The following is a 20896-nucleotide window of genomic DNA, read 5'->3' on the forward strand; positions in this document are numbered from 1 at the left end:
TGCACTCGTCAACCATTTTTTTTGTAGCCGAAATAACGAAAAACTTCCTATATGATAAAAAAATATATATATAATCAATCTAGATTTTAGATTTAGTTTAATGTTTTTTTGTGGTAAACAGAAAATTATATACATTACATTATTATTATTATTATTATTATTATTATTATTAGTAGTATTATTATTATTATTATTATTAATTATTACATTTATAGAAAACAAACCAGAAAGTATGCGAAACAGCCTTATCAAGCTAAATTAAGGTCAACACAATCTTTTTTATATACAAGTTAATATAAAAAAAAAACGTCTAAGCTTGTCTTATCAGCTATATAATTATAAATATTGGCTTTATATGTAAGACAAAAAGAGGCAGCATTTGGACATAGGCTAGAACTAATAACTAAAAATAAGGGTATTTCAGTAAAGATGAAAATCATCATTCAGAAAGATTAAGACCAGTTTTAATTCTCCATTAAAACACATAGGCAGGGGCGATTTTAAGATCAAACCTTTAGGGGGGCTCAGCTCCTTAAGAGGTTGTTACATAGACCTCCAACCTTCACTCAACAAGAAGATTATTGTCTTTTTCAGGTATGATATATAGAATGAGTAGAATGTCTTATTGGACTGAAAATAGTATTGGTTACTACTGCACTTTATTAAAATGAGAAATAGAAAAATAACATAAGATATTTACAAAACACCTGTCAGATATAAAAAATCTGTTGGGGCACGTGCCCATGAGAAGAAATTAAGGGTTGCATCAGCACATGTAAAAAGGGTGTAAAATCCCCTAATGCCTAGGTTAATTTATTCTAAATTTGGAGACTGGTCGTCATTTTTTTAAATACTATTTTGATGGGGTGCAGTGGTTACTGTGCGCGCCCCATGTATGGAGGCTGTAGTCTCAAGCGGGCGGCCCGGGTTTACATCCCACCTGTGGCTTCTTTACCGCATGTCATTCCCCACTCTCTCTCCCTGATATCCGACTCTATCCACTGTCCTATCTCTCAATTAAAGGCATAAAAAACCCAAAAATAAATCTTTAAAAAAAAATTATATTTGATGCAACCACTTGTATATCCATAATCAAAATCAAAATTTTAAAAAATAATAATTATTATTATTAATCTATTATTACTTTAATTAATTAATAATTATTATATTTATAATAATAATTATAGTTAATAATTAATTAATAATGTATTCATTTATTATTTTATTATTATTATTATTTATTAATTACAAGATTAGGTCTTCAAAAGGGATAAACACAATTCATGAAGTTTCATAAATAATTGAACTGGAGAAACTTTCCTTTTCGCCTCTTGGAAGTGACATGTCTTTACTTCCGCTGTCGTCCCTTCGTATCCGGTTGTTTGATCCTTGAGCAGCTGCTGGTGACCAATCTCCACCTCGATAGAATCTCTGGACTCAGTCAACACTTTGACTTCACCTCCGACGGCAGTGACATCTCTGTTCTTCACTTTAGTGTAGTTATCTTTAACATCACCTGTCATTGTTAGTTTTTGAGAGGCACGTTTAGCGAAAGGGAAAGGCATCCGCTTGTGGAGAATGTCAGGAATCGACAGCAACCCCTTCGCGGACCCGGAGTTCAGCAACCCATTTCAGGTAACGTTAGCTCGCTGCGTTAGCCACGTTAGCATTAGCTTCTGGCTCATTTCTCAGTTATAACTCAGAGATTGGTTCTTCTCTTTCCTGTAGCTTTTGTTTTTTTTTCGAAAGCTGCTTAAAGTTTAGGGTAGCTGCTGGTGAGTCATGTTAACTCACTCTTTGTGTCACTTATTGTTGGTTCACTTATCTCACTGGTGTGACATAACATTTAAAGGTTACCTGGTAGCATATTTTGTGCTAACTTTCCTAGCATTACAGGTGTTATCTATTGGTTTATACAGCAGCTGGTTGCCTGTTTGTTGTTTTATTTAAACTCTATGGCTTCTTATGATATCCCATTTGCACCTAGCAGCCTGACTTCCACCTCTCTGACCCACAATGCCTTTTAAAACCTGTAAAGTGGACATGTTAATGCCTCCTATACTTTAATACTTCCTATACTTTAATACTTCCTATACTTGGTTGTTCTAGTGTTGTTTACAGTTTAGATTAGACCCCTATAACGTGAATAATACTTAAAACTTTCCATAAGAGAATCACAAATGGTAAGAATGACCTAACATGAGGTGCAATCACAGACCACCTTAAAGAAGACTTGAACAACAACTTTTTGGGAGGAGTAAAATAAAAAACAGATGTGTAGTTTGTGTGGCCCTAAATGTAACACTCATTTAACCCCCTATGATATAAAACACAAAGGTGCATTCATTTGATATAACACTACAATCCCAGAACACTGTATTGATATTTGATTAAGCTCTATATCTCATTTAGATTGCGTGGTGTACAGAAGTGTTCTTCAACCTGACCTCATTAATAAGTGAAACCCTCATTCATCTGTTAAGAGCATTAAATGTGTATTTATTATTTGCAACAGAGCTGTGTCAACAGAATACTTCAACATGTATTGTTTACGTGCATCAGAAAGGCGGTTGTCTGCAGCAGATGAAAAGAGAAGTTCATGGATGCTGAATACATAATGTGATTGTTGTGGTTTTACATTTTTCTTCCGCTGTCCTTCATCACACAGTTGGCCTTGTGATAACTGTCATGTCATCGTGAAAGCATGCATTTATTTTGATGGTGTGCTGTACAGCTCCCTCACAGCAGGCCGACACTGGTGTTTCATTCTCTCTCTCTCTCTCTCTCCTCATATCAGGTGTACTCAACATGGTCACCAGAGCGGCCACTCATTAGCATTTTCTTGAGCTGGAAGGTTATCTGACTTATTGATAAGTCGAGTGAAGTAAATATTCAGGGTTTTGCAACTATTTTGATGGTGAATTGATAACTTAAGACTTGTGAAATGCTACAGATTATCTGCTTTGGTGGATATATGCAGGATAGCTTAGTCTAATCTGACTGTTACAGATTGGTATCAAGTTTAAAACATTGATTATATTTGTGGATTGTGGAATGCATGCAGAGAACTTCTTCTGCAACTTCTCCATCTGGAATAAGTGTCAGACGTATTTTTTTTCTCAAAGTCTTACTATGCGACTTTCAGATCAAAACAAACGCCCTCCTCAGACACGCCTCCGTCGCCCCTCAGCTCCTCACTCCCCTCCTGTCTTCACACTTCCCCTCGCCGCTCCGTCCTGTTTCACCAGCAGGGTTCAGTAAGACAGAGACAGCAGTGGACGACTGCTAAAAAAAAAAAAACGAAAACAAGATTCTGCAATCAATTTAAAGTAATGATAAGCATCTTAAAGAGTAGATTTGGTTGTTAGCTCGTCTTAGAAGGTCATCTTAGTATCTTAAGTCATCACAGCTTCCCTGAGTGGACGCCGGGCGGGGCTGTCTCTCTTCCTCCACGTGGTGGCAGGACTAATTGATGAAGAGGGAGGGGGTTTTGCTTTATTAATATTCAGAATGTTGCATATTATACCTTCAACCTCAGAACAGTTTAGGGCGCCAGTGGCCTAGCAGTTAGTTTGCACGCCCCATGTACAGACTAGGATGTCGTCCTCGAAGCAGGCGGCCTGTGTTCAAGTCCGGCCTGTTGCTCCTCTCCCGCATGTCGTTTCCCCACTCTCTCAAGAAAATCCCCCAAAATAAATCTGAAAAGAACAGATTAAAATAGACAATAACTGAAGCTGTCGGCACAGTTTGACCCTACAGACATACAATACTCGGATCGTTCATGGAGCCACATTGACATACTGACATGACCAGTGAACCCTCTGATGTCCTGCCAAATTTTCTCTCACTTGTTGGCACAATGTTTTTTCTTTGGCCGGAGGAGACATTGTTCCTTTCTCTGAGCTTTTTTCCTTCAATAGTTTATGAAATCATATGGTGCCGTCATGGCGACATGTGGTGCCTGAGTCCCCTCTGGCAACTTGTTTTTTTCTGCTTAATGTCATCTCTTCTAGTCATGCGTGACATTCTCCCTTATGTTTTGGCCTAGTTCTCTAATAGAAATACAATTGTGTTGTATGTGTAGCATACATAACAATGATGTTCACACTCAGAACATGAAAGCTAACTGGTTTTCCTGTTGTGGACAAAGCAGTGAGTCACATGTTGGAGCCTCCATGTCAGGAATGGCACAGTCGGTTTTAGAGGGTTTGATAGAACAAGCTTGATACCTGAATGTGAAGAATTTATACTTCCATTGCTAAACATACTTTGAGCTGCCAGATGACTTCTGTGTAAGGAAAGAAAGGAGTTAAAGATTGTGAAATTCTACAAATGAGGAAATTATTGCCAGAAAATCAGATATCCGTTATACAGATATTTGTGTCAGCTCAGCACTTTCCCCCCTCACCAGAGATCCTGTGTTTACCACAGAGTGTTCAATAGACCATTTTTTTAACCTCAGAGTCCTTCATTTAGCGTTTTAACTGCTTCAATTACAGAGTTTGTTTTGATGAGAATAAGACCTCTGCTGATAGTTTGGTTCCTTCCCATTGAAAATGTACAAGAGTAAAAACACTGAAGGAGTCGTAAGTAAAAAAACAAGCATAGCTGGAACGAGCCACAACTCGATTAGCACTCCCACTGGACATGCTGTGTTCCCAGGCGAGTGTTAAAGAGACAACATCAAACGGCTTTAGTCAGTGTTTCTTAAAGATTTGATCACTTTTGGTTAAGAAAAGTCTTACAGCTTAAAAAAAATGTGTGATGTACTAGTAAATCAACAGTATTCTTAAGGGCTGGTACAGCATACTGGTAATGCAAAATCTTTCTCCCTGACTTGTCTGATAGAAATCTGACTGCATAGAGAAGATGATCAAATGAATATGTGGTGTTTTGTGTAAAGGATCTCCTGCTGTGATTGATGGTTACCTCTTTATAAGGTCTGAGCAGGTGTTCCACCCAGAAGAGGAAACAGTTTGTTTTTAACCGCTCAGCAGTTGCTGCAAGAGTTGCAAGCGGGTGTTTTTTTCAGTATGGAAATATGGACAAGTGGAGCCAATGAAGGTTAAATAAATGAATGGCATTTTCAACAATTTCATTTGACTTGGTCATTTGAAAGGCTGTCACGATATTGAAGCATGAAAAGAGTCCAAACTGTCACCAAACATCTTAATGCTGCACGTTGCCTTTAGGGGCATTCAGTTAATCAGATTATCATAATGTACTCATTTATGATTATCTTGAAGAAATACAAGTTAGCCCAGAATAGCTGTGTCTTAAAATTATTGTTACCATGGGCGACGCATCGTATCGTAACATCTTGCAACATATTGCATCCTCCATGTTGTACCCCTGTTTTGGATTTCACCTCGAGAACAGTCTGGGTTTTCTTTACGCCTCACTCATTATCAGGAAACTCTTGAATCTTGCAGCATGATGAAATTATATTTAGTGATTCGCATGAATGTTGATCTATAAAAATATATTGCATATTTTTCCATCTCACCCAGCTAGTAAGTGATGAAGTGTTAGCTGGGATCCTTCATTCAAAGACACCTCTGCCCCTGCTCGTGCAGCCACATCAGGACCATGGCAGGTCTCAGATCTTGTTAGCGTGTGTGACAGGATATGCATAACCACAAATTTAGTTTTCACATTTTCATGCAACAGGCTGGGAACACGAGGTCCTTCTTCCATCTGAATGAGAGGTGAAAACTTGGTGAATATGTATGGGGGTTTTTCTTTTTTCTTTTTTTTCTCCTGCACAATAAGGCGGCATTAAACTTTAAACACAACATACCCTGAAATATTCATGGCCCCGGTCTGGTGACAAGTTGCAGCCTGCTTGTGTATGCGTGTGGTGGTGGAAGAGATGCTCCCATGTAAGAGTCTGTCTTTGGAGAGGCAGTGAGAGAGAGACTACACGGAGACTGGATGAGGATAGCATAAGCAGGATTGGATTTTTCATCTCCAGCTGAAGATTTGAATGAAACTGGTGTGTGACTGACAGCTGCTGATGGTAAGCTTATTATGAAAAACAAACATAGAAACTGTCGCTTAGCTGATGTCTGAAGGAACAGGAATTTAACATGCAAATAAAAGAAGGACGGTCGTTACCTCTGAAGCTTTTTGAAGTAGCTGAATACACGCCATATGTAAACATAGCTGCACTCTTGTGTCAGCCTATAAAATATACATTAGTGTACCGCAAAGAGCCTAAAAACAATGAAGGTGTTTTTTTTTTTTCTGAAAGCTCCATCTTTCATTGCAGGTCGTGTGTTTACGCAGCATGTAGTAAAAACTGTCACTCACAAGCGTTTTGAGAACTATGCTGTTTGAGTTCGCTTGTCTTGCAGATCGAGACTGTGCGTTTTAAAAAAAAAGGAGCATTAAGTGTTTTAGTGCTTTGATTTTGTGCCCAGCGCCAACACGCAAGAAAAATTTGTATTTCTGTCTTCAGCAGCCAGAAGCATTCCCACCCCCCTGCTCACTGAAACTCGGGGATGTAGCTATTTATAGACGCCTTCCTGTGAAAATTATTGGAATCATCTCATCTTTGCCAGTCATGAATTATAGGCCTGTTTTGTTCAGAATAAAAAAAGGGCTTTTCAGCCTCGATGTGGCAGAATAATGGAAGGTTTCTTTACCCTCGCTCTGACTCCTTTCCCCGTGGTACGAACTCAAGGAGACATCTCAAGGCTGTGATATTCTCACAGTTTTTCTCTTGAGTTATTTCCCACATTTATTTCGCTTGTTTCTGATTTGTCCTCTTATTGAAAGTCTTCTCATCTTTTGAATCTCTTTTTTTTTTTTTTTGTTTCCTCAGGATCCATCAGTGACTCAAGTAAGACAGGCGGCTCCTCCGGGGTTAGAGGAGTATAATCCCTTCACAGATGGCAAACCAGTGAGTATCAGACACTTCGACCAGCTATGATAGATTCACACAATAAATAAACATTCAAATTATTAAGATAGAAATGAATCAATTGAACTTATGCAGCAACCATTTGAAGACTTACTCAAAAATGTATTCTTTGGAAAAAAAGTGACAATTCTCTGAATCTAGCCTCCTACCTGTTTGATAACAGAGAGAATAACATCACCTCTCTCCTCCAAAGATTGTGTTAAATGTGGCGTTGAACAAGTTCCTGAGCACCGTGTTGTTTCCCTGTGCTCGTTACGCCTACGTATCATCAAAGGAATGACACACACGTTTAACAAGTATGCTTCCTGAAGGCTTTGTGACTATTTTTGGAATCGGAGCATAGAAATGAAAAACCTGAAAACTCAAATCACTTTACTCTGAAGTTCTTCTTCTGGTGAATTAAACATTTTAATTCTAAAGGTAATAATTGTTAAAGAAGGGAACAAGCTAACTTTTCTTTTTATTTAAACTTGGATTAAGTGCTCACATCATTTCTGAGATGATTTACTCTTATTTATATTTCTGTTAAATGGGCTTTTACACCGCATGTCACACCTCCACATTCACACGCTGATGACAGTGGCTGCTGTGTAAAGTGACCATCAGAAGTAACTCATCCATTCATACACAACCATACGCCGCTGCTGTATTCCATTGCGCTCCGAACTCGGGGGGGAAAAAAACGACCTCCGACTCAGAAAAAAGTGCAGTGGAGCGGCCATTCAAGTCGGAATTCCAAATCGTAAACTCGGGCAAAATCGACGTAGACTGAGTCGGTGGAATTGAGCAATACAGCAATACAGCCGTGAACACAATAACAGGTACGCAGAAAGATCGGTTTGTCAATTTTTAACTCAGATCGTAAGTCGTAAAAACCGTCACATAATTATATGACTTTCGACTTGCAATGGAACGCAGCGTAAGCGTCTTGCCCAAGGACACGTCAGACATGTGGCTGCAGGAGCCGGGGATCGATTGTGAAAGATCACTCACATGATGACAACTGATGCTGGAAATGACAGTTTTTCTGTTTCCTGTATTTTGTGGAGCGCAAACCACATGACCAAAACGCCAAAGTCCTGACCCTCAAAAATGAAATGTGGTTAAATCTCTCGCGGTCAAAAACAACGTTGGAGAACACAAACATGGCAGACAACAGTTAGGAAGAACTGGTGATAGTTTTTGGACTACTTTTCAAATTCATGGAGAAAATGAGAGTCATGGAAATGGCGTGATCATGGGCTGTACATGTTAGAAATCAAGCTTGACGGGAGTAAAAAAAAAAAAGAGATTTGCTGCGGTTGTTGTGCGTTTCTCTTCAGTCAGCTCGTGTTCCTAATCCATGTGACACCCTCAGAGTGCGAGCTCAGGCTGTCCTCTGCGTTCCCCCACACAACAGGATATTGGATCGTAAATGCTAGACGTGTTTGATATTTACAAATCGATGATCTTCCAAGCAGATCAGATCACTCTCTACTTGTCTGAATCGACAGGAAAATATGGCAAGATCACCTCCTGAAGAAGTGGCGTGAGAAATCTTTAGAGTGTTTGTGAACTGACACGACAGCAGGGTTCGTCTATAAATGTATGTGTGTGTTCTCTCCAAAGGCGCCTGCGGGTATGGCACCCAAGACTGCAGGACCCACCGTCAACACACAACCCGCCATCATGAAACCCACAGAGGAGCCTCCGGCCTACTCGCAGTCTCAGGCACAGGTATGACTGACTGGAACCAGACGCTTGTTTTCTTTAGCTTGATGCTATTTGCTGTCATTGTGCGGCCACTATTGTGTGTTTTGTTGGTGTAGCTGACAGATTAATCCTGCATCCATCGGCAGCAGAGATTCAGACAGAAAGGCGGAAAACGCATTACCATGCCTGCTGGCTTCATGCTGAGTCTGGAGACTGAAAAGTGGCTCAGCAGGAGGGTTGTATTCTGTCTGTTTGAGGGAGAGAGAGAAATCCAGACAGCCACAGGAAATAACTGTTTGTGGTATTATTTCTATTTTGTCTGCAGCCTTTGGGGGGGAGCATGTCGTTGTGATGTCTCCCCTCCGGCTCGGGGTGCTGCACCTGTTGAAGTGTCCCAAATGCTGGAACAGAGAGTTCCATATGAGCAGGCTTCCACACACAATCCAGCGTTGACATCTGTTTTGTATGATGTGTGTGTGTGTGTGTGTGTGTGTGTGTGTGTGTGTGTGTGTGTGTGTGTGTGTGTGTGTGTGTGTGTGTGTGTGTAGGATCAGTCTCGGGGGGCCGCTGAGCTGTTGAGGAGACAGGAGGAGCTGGAAAGGAAGGCGGCAGAGCTGGACCGTCGGGAGAGAGAAATGCAGTCGCTCAGCGCTTCAGGAGGTCAGCATCAAACACCAACACACAACTTCTGATCGCTCATCCGTTGTTTTTTTTTTACTTTTCTTCTTAGTAGTTCCGCTGAGGGTTGTCCTGCTGTTGGGTCCAGATTTAGATATATTTTCCTCTGCAGAAACATTGGATAACTCCATAAATCTGATGCACATAACATACCATTTTCATTTCAAACTTTGATGTTAAAAAAATTAAATTCACATTGCACAAGAAGAACAATACAACCTAAATGTCTTTGCACACATGGAGCTGAGGGTAGGGGGCAATTAGCTTAGCTGTTCATCATGATTCCCAACTAGCGGTGCTTAGACAGCCAAAGGGATACCTCTGCACTTTGCAGGGGGCGTGATTGATCAACAAATAATTAACAACTGAAACTGTTTTTTTTACATGCACAAAACTTCTATGAGGTTGTATATACGGTATGAGGAGGTGTGTCTTCTCACTTGTTCATGTCTGATGAAGGGTGAGGGTCCGAAGCGTTACATGTGGTGATAAATTCTCATTAAAATGTAATTGGATCAGCTTCTAGTGTGTGTTTTTAGTCTTTTTCTATGCACAAAACTTCCTTTTTTTTTTGTTTGTGTGGCAAACTGAAAATCTTTACTCCCCCACTTTAAGGGGATTTTTTTTTTCCTGCTAGCCTTCGAGTGAATTTTTGCAAGAAGTCATGGTGAGAATGCTGCAGGATGTATTCTACAATAAGATACGATTTCTTGTCCCTGCAGGAAAGTTCATCTTTGAATCAAAGACTGCACACGGGCCACTCAGCTCAGCTCAGGCTCTTGCTTTATATTTAGCGATATGATGGTTGCTTTCTGAACCAAACTGTTGGCTAGAAAACAAATATGTGTACTTTCACTAAATGGTGAAACTATTCTTCTGAATTCTCTTAGCTTCCCTGCAGAGCTCGTACATATGGCTGCTGTTCTGTAGCTTCTGTTTTAATCCTCGAGCACAAACGAGTCACCTCGCAGAGCATATGGTGGGTTTATTAAAGGGTGTTCAAGAATCTAGGCAGGAAATCATCATGCTTGTGTTATTGCACATGTAGTAGTAGTATTTCTTTTTTTGAATACGTGTTAACAGGCAGCTCAGCAGCAACGAGAATGTTTCTCCTCTTCTTTCACAGCTTTGAAAACTCTGCAGTCACTTATAAAACTGTCTGTGTGCTGTTTCAGGCAGGAAAAACAACTGGCCTCCCCTCCCGGAGAACCTCCCTGTGGGCCCCTGCTTCTACCACGACATCACAGTGGACATCCCTGTAGAGTTTCAGAAGACAGTCAAGATCATGTATTACCTCTGGATGTGTGAGTAACCCTTTCTGTTTTCTTCATGGTGCAGCACAACGGAGTGAGCGGAGTGAATTAACCCAGAAAAATGCAAAAAATTCATCAGGTTGCAATCGCCTCAAGCAATGACGTCTTCTCAAGCAATACCCTGCAGCGATCTTGATTATTGATGTCGTTATTTTAGGATAAAGATACAAAACTTTCTCTACTTCCAGCTTCTCAGATGTCAGGATTGACTTCTGTTTTCTCTGTTAAGCGATTTGATTTAACCCGGATCATGGGCCGTGACAAAAAGTCGCGAGGAGTCGCCAAAGTCGGATAATTTATCACAAAATCAAGGAAATCAACCAACAATAACACTGATTATGAGGCGTGGGAAGTCTGTATCATCAGTGTGTGTGTGTGTGTGTGTGTGTGTGTGTGTGTGTGTGTGTGTGTGTGTGTGTGTGTGTGTGTGAGCATGGTGTGGTGAAGGGTGTTGAAGAGTTCACTAACGCAAAGGACCTTTTCTCAAACCACTCCCTGCACCCTCTGCCTTCACACTTTCTCTCCGTTTGTGTTCAGTGGAGGGTTCGACACATTGAGTGCCATCCAAAACCTCCGAGAGTGGAGTGAGAGAAGGTTGTTCCTCCCTCCATCACACCGATGCAGACTTACTGAACAAGTGCCACACTTTTTATTGTGCGTCATGGGACGATCCCCGTACCTAAAGCTCCTTTCTATCACCCAAACAAACACATTTTAAATAATATATAAGTTGTAGTGTCATACAGATATAAAAGTAAAAAAAAGAGACAATGGTGCAGAAGCTGGTCTGGATGAGAGAGAGAGAGAGAGACTGCAGGAAGATGGCTTATATTTCTGAGGTGGAGCAATGAGCCAGATGCTCTAGATCTCATGAGAAATGTTCAGTCAGCTCAGTGGCACCTCGGAGGAGACACATGCACATTTCTAAACAGTCATGCACTCTATGCCAGGGCCTCCATCCCTGCAGGTATAAAACTATGCATTCTTTTTCCTCCTGGAAGTTAAGCATCCCCAGATAAGCTCTGCAACCCCCCTTCGTACCGTACAGCAGGTCGGCTTGTTGTCCAGCTTTGTTGGCTGCAACAAGGATAATGATTCAGTCAAGTTCTAAAAAGTGGATTTCTGCTTCCAGCTTCAGTCACACATTAGAAATTAAAGTCCCCCCCCACACACACACACACACACATTGATTGAGATACTGCTTGAATAGAAACATGTTTGTTTATAACTGTGAAGTACCAACATATAAGGGTTATTGGGGTGAAAGAAATGACCTTAAAAAAGTCACTTCCCCCTTCGTTGAAACTCTGCGTTACAGCCTTAAATCAGCTTGTTTTTATTGACTTGTAGTTTATATTATGTACCAATAGGAAGCTTTTATTCTCTGGGTGTGCAAACTTACCAGTCTAGGTGATATTTACTGAATCAGCCAAACGTTAAAGGACTTAATGCCAAAATAACACTCAAAGAAGAAGAGGAATGAAAAGATGTAGTCTAAATAAAATGCCTTTAAACTACATTCCTAATAAAAATCCTCCAAAAGAGACTTATTAAGGTTTAAATAATAAAATATAGGTCTACATGCATCACATTTTCACCATACTAAAGCTATTTTTTATGATTCAACCTCAACTGGACACTTGCTTATGAGCTCCACCGCTCAGTCCTGCTAGTGTTTAAAAGTTACATTCAGCATGTGTGATCGGGGGGAGGGGGGGGGGGGGGGGGTGAACAGCTTTGAATGGCATTCAGCAGCCACATGATGAGGGCACGTGGTGCAGTCATGTGGCTGCTGAAGGGAAGGGGGTCAGATGATCGCTTAAAGGTTAGTTTGGGCAGAGAACTAGATACATGTTGAGGGCACACAAAGCCCTCCATTAAAGTCTTTATTTTCCTCACAGAGCATCACTTTAATCACGTTTTATTTTCTGTTTCTTCTGTTTTTGAGCCGCAGTTTGTCAATTTTTTACTCGACTTCCAGCACCGTGTTTTGTATGATTTTAAAACTCTTTGTTTCAGTACGTCCCACGTCAGAGCCTGATTTAAAGCAGGGAGTTTCAAACAAAGTAGTAAAAGCACAAGTAGAGAAGAGATCATGAGCTCACAGCAGCACGGCTCCTAAATCCTGTGTCTGCCTTCCAGCAGCCTGATGTCATTTCTCACACAGTGATGTCAAATCTCTTCTATCACTGTTAGGACCCCAAGAACGAATGGTAATCATGAATTATAGACGTGCCTTTGCGTGTGTTCTGTTCTCAGTCCTGCACTGTGTTACATGTTGAAATATTAAGCGTCTGTGTTTCCTTATTTCCATCCTGAGCTGGAGCTGGCAGGACACTGGACACTCTGCAGCACCAGCCTCAAAGAAGAAATATATAGCCGTCCACTTCCAACAAATCCAGGCTGCATGCTGCTCCACTCTCACTGAAAGGCTGCGTTCAGACTCTTGAACTGTTCATGTGTTTGCCCCTCAGTTCACACAGGGACTCTGCTGGCTAACTTGATCGGCTGTCTCGCCTGGTTCTGTGTGGATGCATCGCGCGGCGTGGACTTTGGCCTCGCCATCCTCTGGTTCATGCTCTTCACGCCGTGTTCCTTCGTCTGCTGGTACAGACCGCTTTACGGAGCATTCAGGTGAACAACACGCACGCATTCACAAATCAGATGTGCAAACAAAGAAATGTTGTTTTTAATCTCTCTCTCTCTCTCTCCCTCTCTCTCTCCCTCTCTCTCTCCCTTTCTCTCGCTCTCTCTCTCTCCCTCTCTCTCCATCTCTCTCTCTTTCTCTCTCTCTCTCTCCATCTCTCTCTCTCTCCCTCTCTCTCTCTCTCTCTCTCCATCTCTCTCTCTCTCTCTCTCCATCTCTCTCTCTCTCCCTCTCTCTCTCTCTCTCCATCTTGCTTCCCTCTCTCTCTCTCTCTCTCTCTCTCTCTCTCTCCCTCTCTCTTTCTCTCTCTCTCTCTCTCTCTCTCTCCATCTTGCTTCCCCTCTCTCTCTCTCTCTCTCTCTCTCTCCCTCTCTCTTTCTCTCTCTCTCTCTGTCTCTGTCTCTCTCTCTCCCTCTCTCTCTCTCTCTCTCTCTCTCTCTCTCTCTCTCTCTCTCTCTCTCCATCTCTCTCCTCTCTCTCTCTCTCTCTCTCTCTCTCTCTCTCTCCATCTCTCTCCCTCTCTCTCTCTCTCTCTCTCTCCATCTCTCTCTCTCTCCATCTTGCTTCCCCTCTCTCTCTCTCTTTCTCTCTCTCTCTCTCTCTCTCTCTCTCTCTCTCTGTCTCCAGGAGTGACAGCTCGTTCAGGTTCTTTGTTTTCTTCTTCGTGTACATCTGTCAGTTCGGCGTCTATGTTCTCCAGTGTATCGGTATATCTGGTTGGGGCGCAAGGTGAGAAAATAAATATTCCATTGTTTATGTCTGCTGCTTAAACAGAACTGTACATGCTAAGACACAAACATGTGCTGCATTATGTACCAAAGACATAAAGGATTTATTGATGTCTTTCCTACATTGGTATCCTTAAACTGCTGGATGATGAAGTTTAGGAGTTTAATTTTATTATTTTTTGTTTGGGACTATTTTCATCTGTGGAAGAAATCCTCATTTGATGCACCATTTAGTTTTTATGACCGCAGGATGCTGTAGGTGGGACTGAGTCACCATAAACTTCAAGTTCATTGTCGAAAATAAAAAAATAAACAGACAAGCACTTTTTTTTTCTCTCTCTCTCTCTTCCTCAGCGGATGGATCTCAGCTCTGACCGGCCTGAATAAGAGCATCCCTGTGGGCATCATCATGATCCTCATCGCTGCTCTCTTCACCTCGCTGGCTGTCATGTCTCTCATCATGTTCAAAAAGGTTACACACACACACACACAACATCAACTCTCTCTTAACCCGCACTTGGCATATTTTTAACCTGGGCACTTTTTTTACTTAACTTAGACTTACAAAAAAACTATTTTGGAATAGCGCCACAACTAACTCAGTATTTGTGTAAGACTCCAAATGAAATCAGAAGAACTGGTCACAGCGGCTGTACACCAGTAACTTCCTTAATCTGCAACATACACCTTGTGTTTCTGTCAGTGGGTTAGGGTCCCTTGGATTCGAAAAGGGCGATTTAAAATCTGTGTTTGTTTTTTTAAAAAAGGATTCTTTTTCCTTCACTAAAAAGTCTTTCTCATTAGGAATCCTGTCTGTGTTGTTGACACTTTCAATAAAAATTGAGCCTTTAAGTGAGAAAATGACATCAACTCAAGGCCTTTTGTTCCCCATAGTATTAAGTTGCAGCCATTAAAGTCATGCCCATGCTCCAGGCTTTGACAATCTACTGGACAAATTCCAAATTAGTTTGAATCCACTAATTATCCATATCCATATGTATATGCAGTAGTTTTGGTTAAATTCCCAAATTCCTCTCCAAAGCCTCTTCATCTGTGGTCATTTATATTTTTTGTCCCTGTCCTCCTTTGTCAGGTCCATGCGATGTACCGGACCACCGGAGCCAGCTTTGAGCGGGCCCAGCAGGAGTTTGCCACCGGCGTCATGTCCAACAAGACGGTCCAGACGGCTGCTGCTACCGCCGCCTCCAGGGCCGCCCAGACATCCTTCAAGGAGCAGATCTGATTGGCTTAAGAGAGCTCGTCACATCTTTTTCCCGTCTAACACTCTTCCTCTTCGTCTTCGTTCTTTGCCCTGTTTGAACGCACGGAGAGTTTTTCACAGCCTTTCTGACGACAGCAAAGCGGTTTTTATGATTCATAGAGAAAAACAATCAGACAGGATTTTAGTTTTCTTTTTGGACTCCATCTGGCCGGCGAACATCATGCAACTCATCACAGACTCTGAGCCCCCCGCTCACCGACGCTGCACTCCTTCTACCACTCAAACCAGCGTGCTCTGATTGACCTTCTCTGTGTGAGTTTGTTGTGTGGTTGTGTGTGGTTGTGTGTGTGTGTGTGTGTGTGCGTGTGTGTGTGTGTGTGTGTGTGTGTGGCCAACAGCCTCTTTACATGTCGTGTCTCTACTCTAACTAAAACCAAGTCTTTCTTAACTTAACTTAACCAGGGCATTTCTGATCATCAGCTGTTTGTGTAATTCGATTTAACAATCACTACTCGCTCTTTTAGTATTATCCACTCGTTATGATTTATTATTTATTGGACACATGGAAGTCTTCTTTTTTCCTCTCTAGTTGTTTGTCAGTGCACATGCAGGCTGCAGCCTTCTGACTTCTTTACGCTTAACTGCTGAGACGACATAACTGACCACCGCTGCCCCCCAGTGGAGTGACCGCGTATTGTTGAAGATGAATGCCGTGCATTCCAGCTCACTGCCTTGCCTTTCTACTTCTCTGCTTTCCTCTAAATATCGTTTTCAAACAGGTGTAGTCCAACTGAATTGATTTGAAATGTTACCCAAAATTGTATTTGTTAAAGTATCAAACACTTGGATTGACGTGTTCCCTTCGTTTTTTAACCAACTTTGGAAATTATAGTGTAGCAGCAAAAATCTGAATTTAAAGAAATTGGAAAAAAACATGTTTTAATTTGCATTTAAAGCTGTGTTAGTAGTAAAGTAGCAGCTGTCAGTCCCAAACTTTAGTTCCAAAAATATCTCAACAAGACAGCATTGATTGTCATGAAATTTCCCAAGTCGACGAATCTTGAGGATGGTGATCCTCTAACTTTTTCTGTTGGGTAGATGTTGACGTTGTATTCCATGAAGGATCCCCGCAGCTTTGACGTAGATTGTGGTATCATTCGGTACACACAGTCATGTTGCCATAAGGACGAGTAGTGACCGGTTCAATCGCTCACGTTTTTTTTTATCCTGTGTAATCGTCAGATCTGAATTAAAATGTGTCTCTAACTTTAGTTTACAACCGCAAGCAAGCAAAGTTAAAGCCATTCAATTTGTGGACAATGTCAGCATGCAAACACACAATACACTGACTCAAAGTGTGGTTAGCATTGAGAATCGTACAATGCTGACGTTGTCTAAGCGGCTAGCATAACTGTGAAGTCTTTAAATGACGGCTGATCGCTTCATTGACGAGTCAGTTAATCGATTAATCGTGTAAACTGTAACACTAATAAATCAGAAGAGGTAGATTAAACTACATTTCCCAATCTCTGAACCCACTCTCCATCATGTACGCTGTGTTTGATACTTCACAGATTGTTTCATTTGGATGAACTCTGAAAGGTGAAAGTTTGTCTACAGCAATCCCCCGTTTAAATCAAGAAGCACTTTAAGTCTCGTCTTTAGATTCTGTCTGCACGACGTAAACATTTCAAAAAGGAAGAATATTTATGATATCGCCGTCTTCACGCCTTCCTGCTCTCCATTGTTCATCCATGAATACACCAGCTGAGTTCTTTGGCAGAGTTTTCACTTGAAGCAGAAACCTGTTTTTTTTTTTTTTTTTTAATCTGTAAATCTCGTCTGAAACTCGTCAGTTAAAGACGCTGTCAACAAATGGTCAGACATCCACCACTCTGTACGTACAGCTGCATGTTTATACTACAGGTGACCTGAAGAGGAAAGAGTGGAACTTGTCTCCGGCTTTTCTCTGCGAGACTTACCTCAGTTTTCTTTTTTTACTCAGGATGAACTCTTCACTTGCATGACAAAATCAAACATCTATGAGACTGTAAAGGAATCAAACACACACACACACACACCGCCCCCCCCCTGGTTTAAAAATAAAACAAAAAAACAAAAGAGGAGGCGTAATCAATATGTCAGCCGGTACTTTTACAGTTCTAATTGCTTTGCATGCTGTGGAATGACGATCTCTGAAATCATGCACAATCGAATCACAACTCTAATAATGCATCAACTCTAAACGCGCTAACTACATCTCTGAATGTGTCTTTTTTTTTCTAAATAATACTGACGTTGCTCCAGTGGGAGCTGCAATTGTGTTTTTTTTTTTGTCTCATGTTAAAGCCAGTTAAGCCTTCTGTGTGTGTGTGTTGCATGCATGTGTGTGTGTGTAAAAAGGAAATTAAGCCTTTGAAGTCTTAAGCCTGTGTGTGTCTGGGATCCTTCTTTTTAAATCCGTCCGACCTTCCTGCCTTATTTTGCTCCTTTCTAATTGATTGTTTCACACCTGTTTCATTTGGATCAGTGCTTGTGTACATGTGTAAGGACATGTGTGTGCAGAGCGACATGAGATTATTCCTTAAAAAAAGAATCAGACTGGAGAGGCACCTGCTGTTATTCTTCATTTGTTTAAGTAATGAGAAGCGCTAGACGTGAACTGTGTGCTGTACTGTAAATGGACTGTGGCTTTAAAGCTTCAAAATCAACAAGCCCTGTGGTAGAAAACACTGGGATCTAATTGAAAAGTAGTCATCTCTAACTCCAGATTTTAATGAAATAATTCACAGAAATAAAGTAGAATTGGATGTTTGTATATTTTGTACGGTTTACAAACGGTCGGCTCTTTGCTCTAAAAATTTGGATGTGATTTTAAAAATGCACTCTTATCTGGTTTCACCTTCAGCCGCATGTCGAGTACTTTGAGTTTTGTATATTTATTGTATTAACACTGAATAAAAATCTTCTTCTGTATGTGTTTCACGGTTTCTCTTATTGTGAAAAGATTTTCCATCGTTTAAAACTGATCTTTGTCCTTTTATAATTATCATGTATCTTTCTTTTTTAAAGCAACAAGCTGAATATTTAAATTAACTGCACTACTAGAAGATAACCAGAAGAGGTCAGTAGTCAACAACAAAAAAAAATGACATTAAATCCCCTTCAATGCCAACGTGACCAAGTGGAAAACTAGTTGACATTGGGTACTTCTCATGTCTCTTATTTTTCGTTTCCTTGCGTCTCTCCATGCATCTCTGGTGGGAGGGACTAAGGTGAGGGAAGTGAGTAAAGGAAACACAGATGCAATTTAGAAGTACCCATAGTAACAATCCATCTATCCATTGTCTGTACACAACAAACTCATTCAAGGCCGCGGGGTGCTGGAGCCGATCCTAGCTGTCATTGGACGAGAGGCGGGGTTACACCCTGGACTGGTCCCGAGTCAATCACAGGGCTGACATATAGAAACAACCAGACACACTCACATTCACAACTACGGACGATTTACCACCAGTTAACCTATCAAGCATGTCATTGGACTGTAGGAGGAAGCCACAGGGGGCGAACATGCAAACCACACAGAGAGGCCCTGTTGGGATTTGAACCAGGAACCTTTTGGCTTTGAGGCAACAGCACCATCCACTGCACCACTGCCCAAAATATTCTGCATTTAAGGCAGTATTCAAATAATTTCAGTGAAATGACTAATTCAACAGAGTTTAATCAAACGTTCTTTGTTTCCTGAGTGTATTATAAGTTTAATAAATGTTCAGAGTCACAGTGTGTTACGGTGTTGAGGAGGAGCGCAAGATGCCCAGCAGGAGCTCCAAATACTGTCTGTCTGCCTGGCCTGCTCTGACGAGGAACGACCTCGACCCCATGTGTCACAAGCTGCACTCGAAGCACAACATTCCCCCCTAAATGGCGTTCTGTTGGCGCCATAAATCGTCATCACAGGTTACTAAAATGTGTTGATGTCCGTGTAGGGCTTCCATAGGGTCATGATAATGTTTCATATTAATTGGTTGCGCAGTGGTTGTAGCGCATGCCCCACGTATGGAGGGTTTAGTCCTTCAGTCGGGCGGTCCGGGTTCGAGTCTGACCTGTGGCTCCTTTCCCGCACGTCGCTCTCTTTCCCCTGATTTCCGCCTCTGTCCACTGTCCTGTCTCTACAATGAAGAATGAAAAAAGAATAATCATCGTATTAAACAAAGACACTTAAGGAAACACAAGTACCAAACATTTGACCTTAAGTAGAGCACTTGTGTGAGTGTACGTTCCACCGGGTTTTCAGCAGTGGTGAACTGGTAGGAAAGAGGCAGCATAAATCATGTCCACTCACACACTTCGTAAAGACCAAGTGCTGAGTCCTTCAAACAGACGTGTGTGAAATAAAACAGAGAAACAGTCTCACAGAAGAGGAAGCAGGTAGCAGACCAGAGTGACTGCCAACAGGAAGGGGCACCGAGGAGGAATAACAGGGTGAAGGACTTCTTTTCTTTAATGGCCTTTAAACAGAGCGGGAGTGTGGAAACAGAACCAGACTAACTGTACAGACTAACTGTACCCTGTTAACATGTTCCTCCTCCTCTGCTCGTCACCTGCTCTGCTAACAGCTGTCAGTGGATTTCATGTACATATATGATTACTTGTCTGCAGGGAGCAGACGCAGGTTTAGGAGAAGTGTATGTTTGTGGTTGACCGACATACTCTACATGATCATCCCAGTAAGAACCAACATTATCTGACTTTTAATTCAGGTATTTATGAGTTGAAACATCATTGTGTTAGACAGAAAATAACTTGAAAAACAACATGATGTGTTCTCCAAATTTCTTGTCGCAGTGACTGTGGGTTCTGGTCCGGCCCTTTGCTACCTGTCGTCGCCTACTCACTCCTCCCAAAGTTTCAGAATCAGAATCAGCTTTATTGGCCAGGTGTGCTTAAACACACAAGGAATTTTACTTTGGTAAACTGTGCTCTCTTTGTACAAAGGTATAACTTTAAATATCAACAATAAACACAAAAATAAACAAGACTAATATGTACAAGGCTAAATAGGATAATAAAAGATAATAGTGCTGTGGTGAGTAGTGCAAAGATGCTGAAGTAAACATGAGGTAGTTTTTACAGTATTTACATTAGAAAGTGTGCGTATATGATCATTTAAATTAAATAATATATGTATATTCTGCTAAGAGAATTGTATATGTTCATTCACAGTGACAGTTTTGTTCCAGTTTCCTCTCTTCAGCTTTCCTCTCCAAAAAATGCAAAAAGGCCCAAAAATAACTTTTTTTATGTAAAGTACCTTACTGTAAAAACGTATTAACATAAAAGCGTGCGTGCATTCTTTCTGTACCAGGTGTAAAAGTAACAAAACTCTGACTCTTGTCTCTCCTCGCTCTCGTCCTCTCTGAATGTTTCCACAAAGAGGAAAAATCAAATGAAAGGAGAAAAAAGAGAGAGGTAAAAAAAAAAAGCCTCTGGCCCTGAAACAGCCTGAATTTCTGCTTCAGATTGCACAATTTGTCACGTGCCTAATCTGGAAATCATCAGACGCTGTGTTTAGTTTGAGAGCAGAATCTGGTGGATGAAGGGAGCCACAGGGCTGTTCCAGAAGTTTCTCTGCTGCCCACATGGAGGAGGAACATCTGGGGAGGGACTTTAGTGATCACACACACACAT

At 41.3% G+C, this 20896-nt stretch overlaps 1 protein-coding gene across 2 annotated transcripts; it reads left to right on the plus strand.

The window, feature by feature from the left end:
* The first annotated feature begins 1380 nt into the window (after positions 1-1380).
* Positions 1381-18181, plus strand: LOC109980395 (secretory carrier-associated membrane protein 1). 2 transcript variants are annotated; one of them, XM_065965616.1, is made up of 9 exons: positions 1381-1635; positions 6827-6904; positions 8534-8641; positions 9166-9277; positions 10471-10599; positions 13083-13242; positions 13883-13984; positions 14338-14455; positions 15077-18181. In XM_065965616.1, the coding sequence occupies exons 1-9, from the start codon at positions 1579-1581 to the stop codon at positions 15224-15226; spliced, it is 1014 nt and encodes a 337-aa protein (XP_065821688.1). In that variant the 5' UTR covers positions 1381-1578; the 3' UTR covers positions 15227-18181. The 2 variants fall into 2 exon arrangements, with proteins under 2 accessions (XP_065821688.1, XP_065821689.1); XM_065965617.1 differs by lacking the exon at positions 1381-1635 and adding an exon at positions 5888-6019.
* The last annotated feature ends 2715 nt before the right edge of the window (positions 18182-20896 follow it).

Source organism: Labrus bergylta, chromosome 17, assembly GCF_963930695.1.
Source record: "Labrus bergylta chromosome 17, fLabBer1.1, whole genome shotgun sequence".
In the NCBI taxonomy this organism is placed as follows: Eukaryota; Metazoa; Chordata; class Actinopteri; order Labriformes; family Labridae; genus Labrus; species Labrus bergylta.

What these genes read in the sequence shown, in the direction of transcription:
- LOC109980395 (XM_065965616.1), top strand. Translation starts at nt 1,579, where the DNA reads ATGTCAGGAATCGACAGCAACCCCTTCGCGGACCCGGAGTTCAGCAAC. An exon ending in GTCGCTCAGCGCTTCAGGAG is followed by an intron (nt 9,278 to 10,470) that starts GTCAGCATCAAA and finishes GTGCTGTTTCAG; the next exon opens with GCAGGAAAAACAACTGGCCT. An exon ending in CATGTATTACCTCTGGATGT is followed by an intron (nt 10,600 to 13,082) that starts GTGAGTAACCCT and finishes TTTGCCCCTCAG; the next exon opens with TTCACACAGGGACTCTGCTG.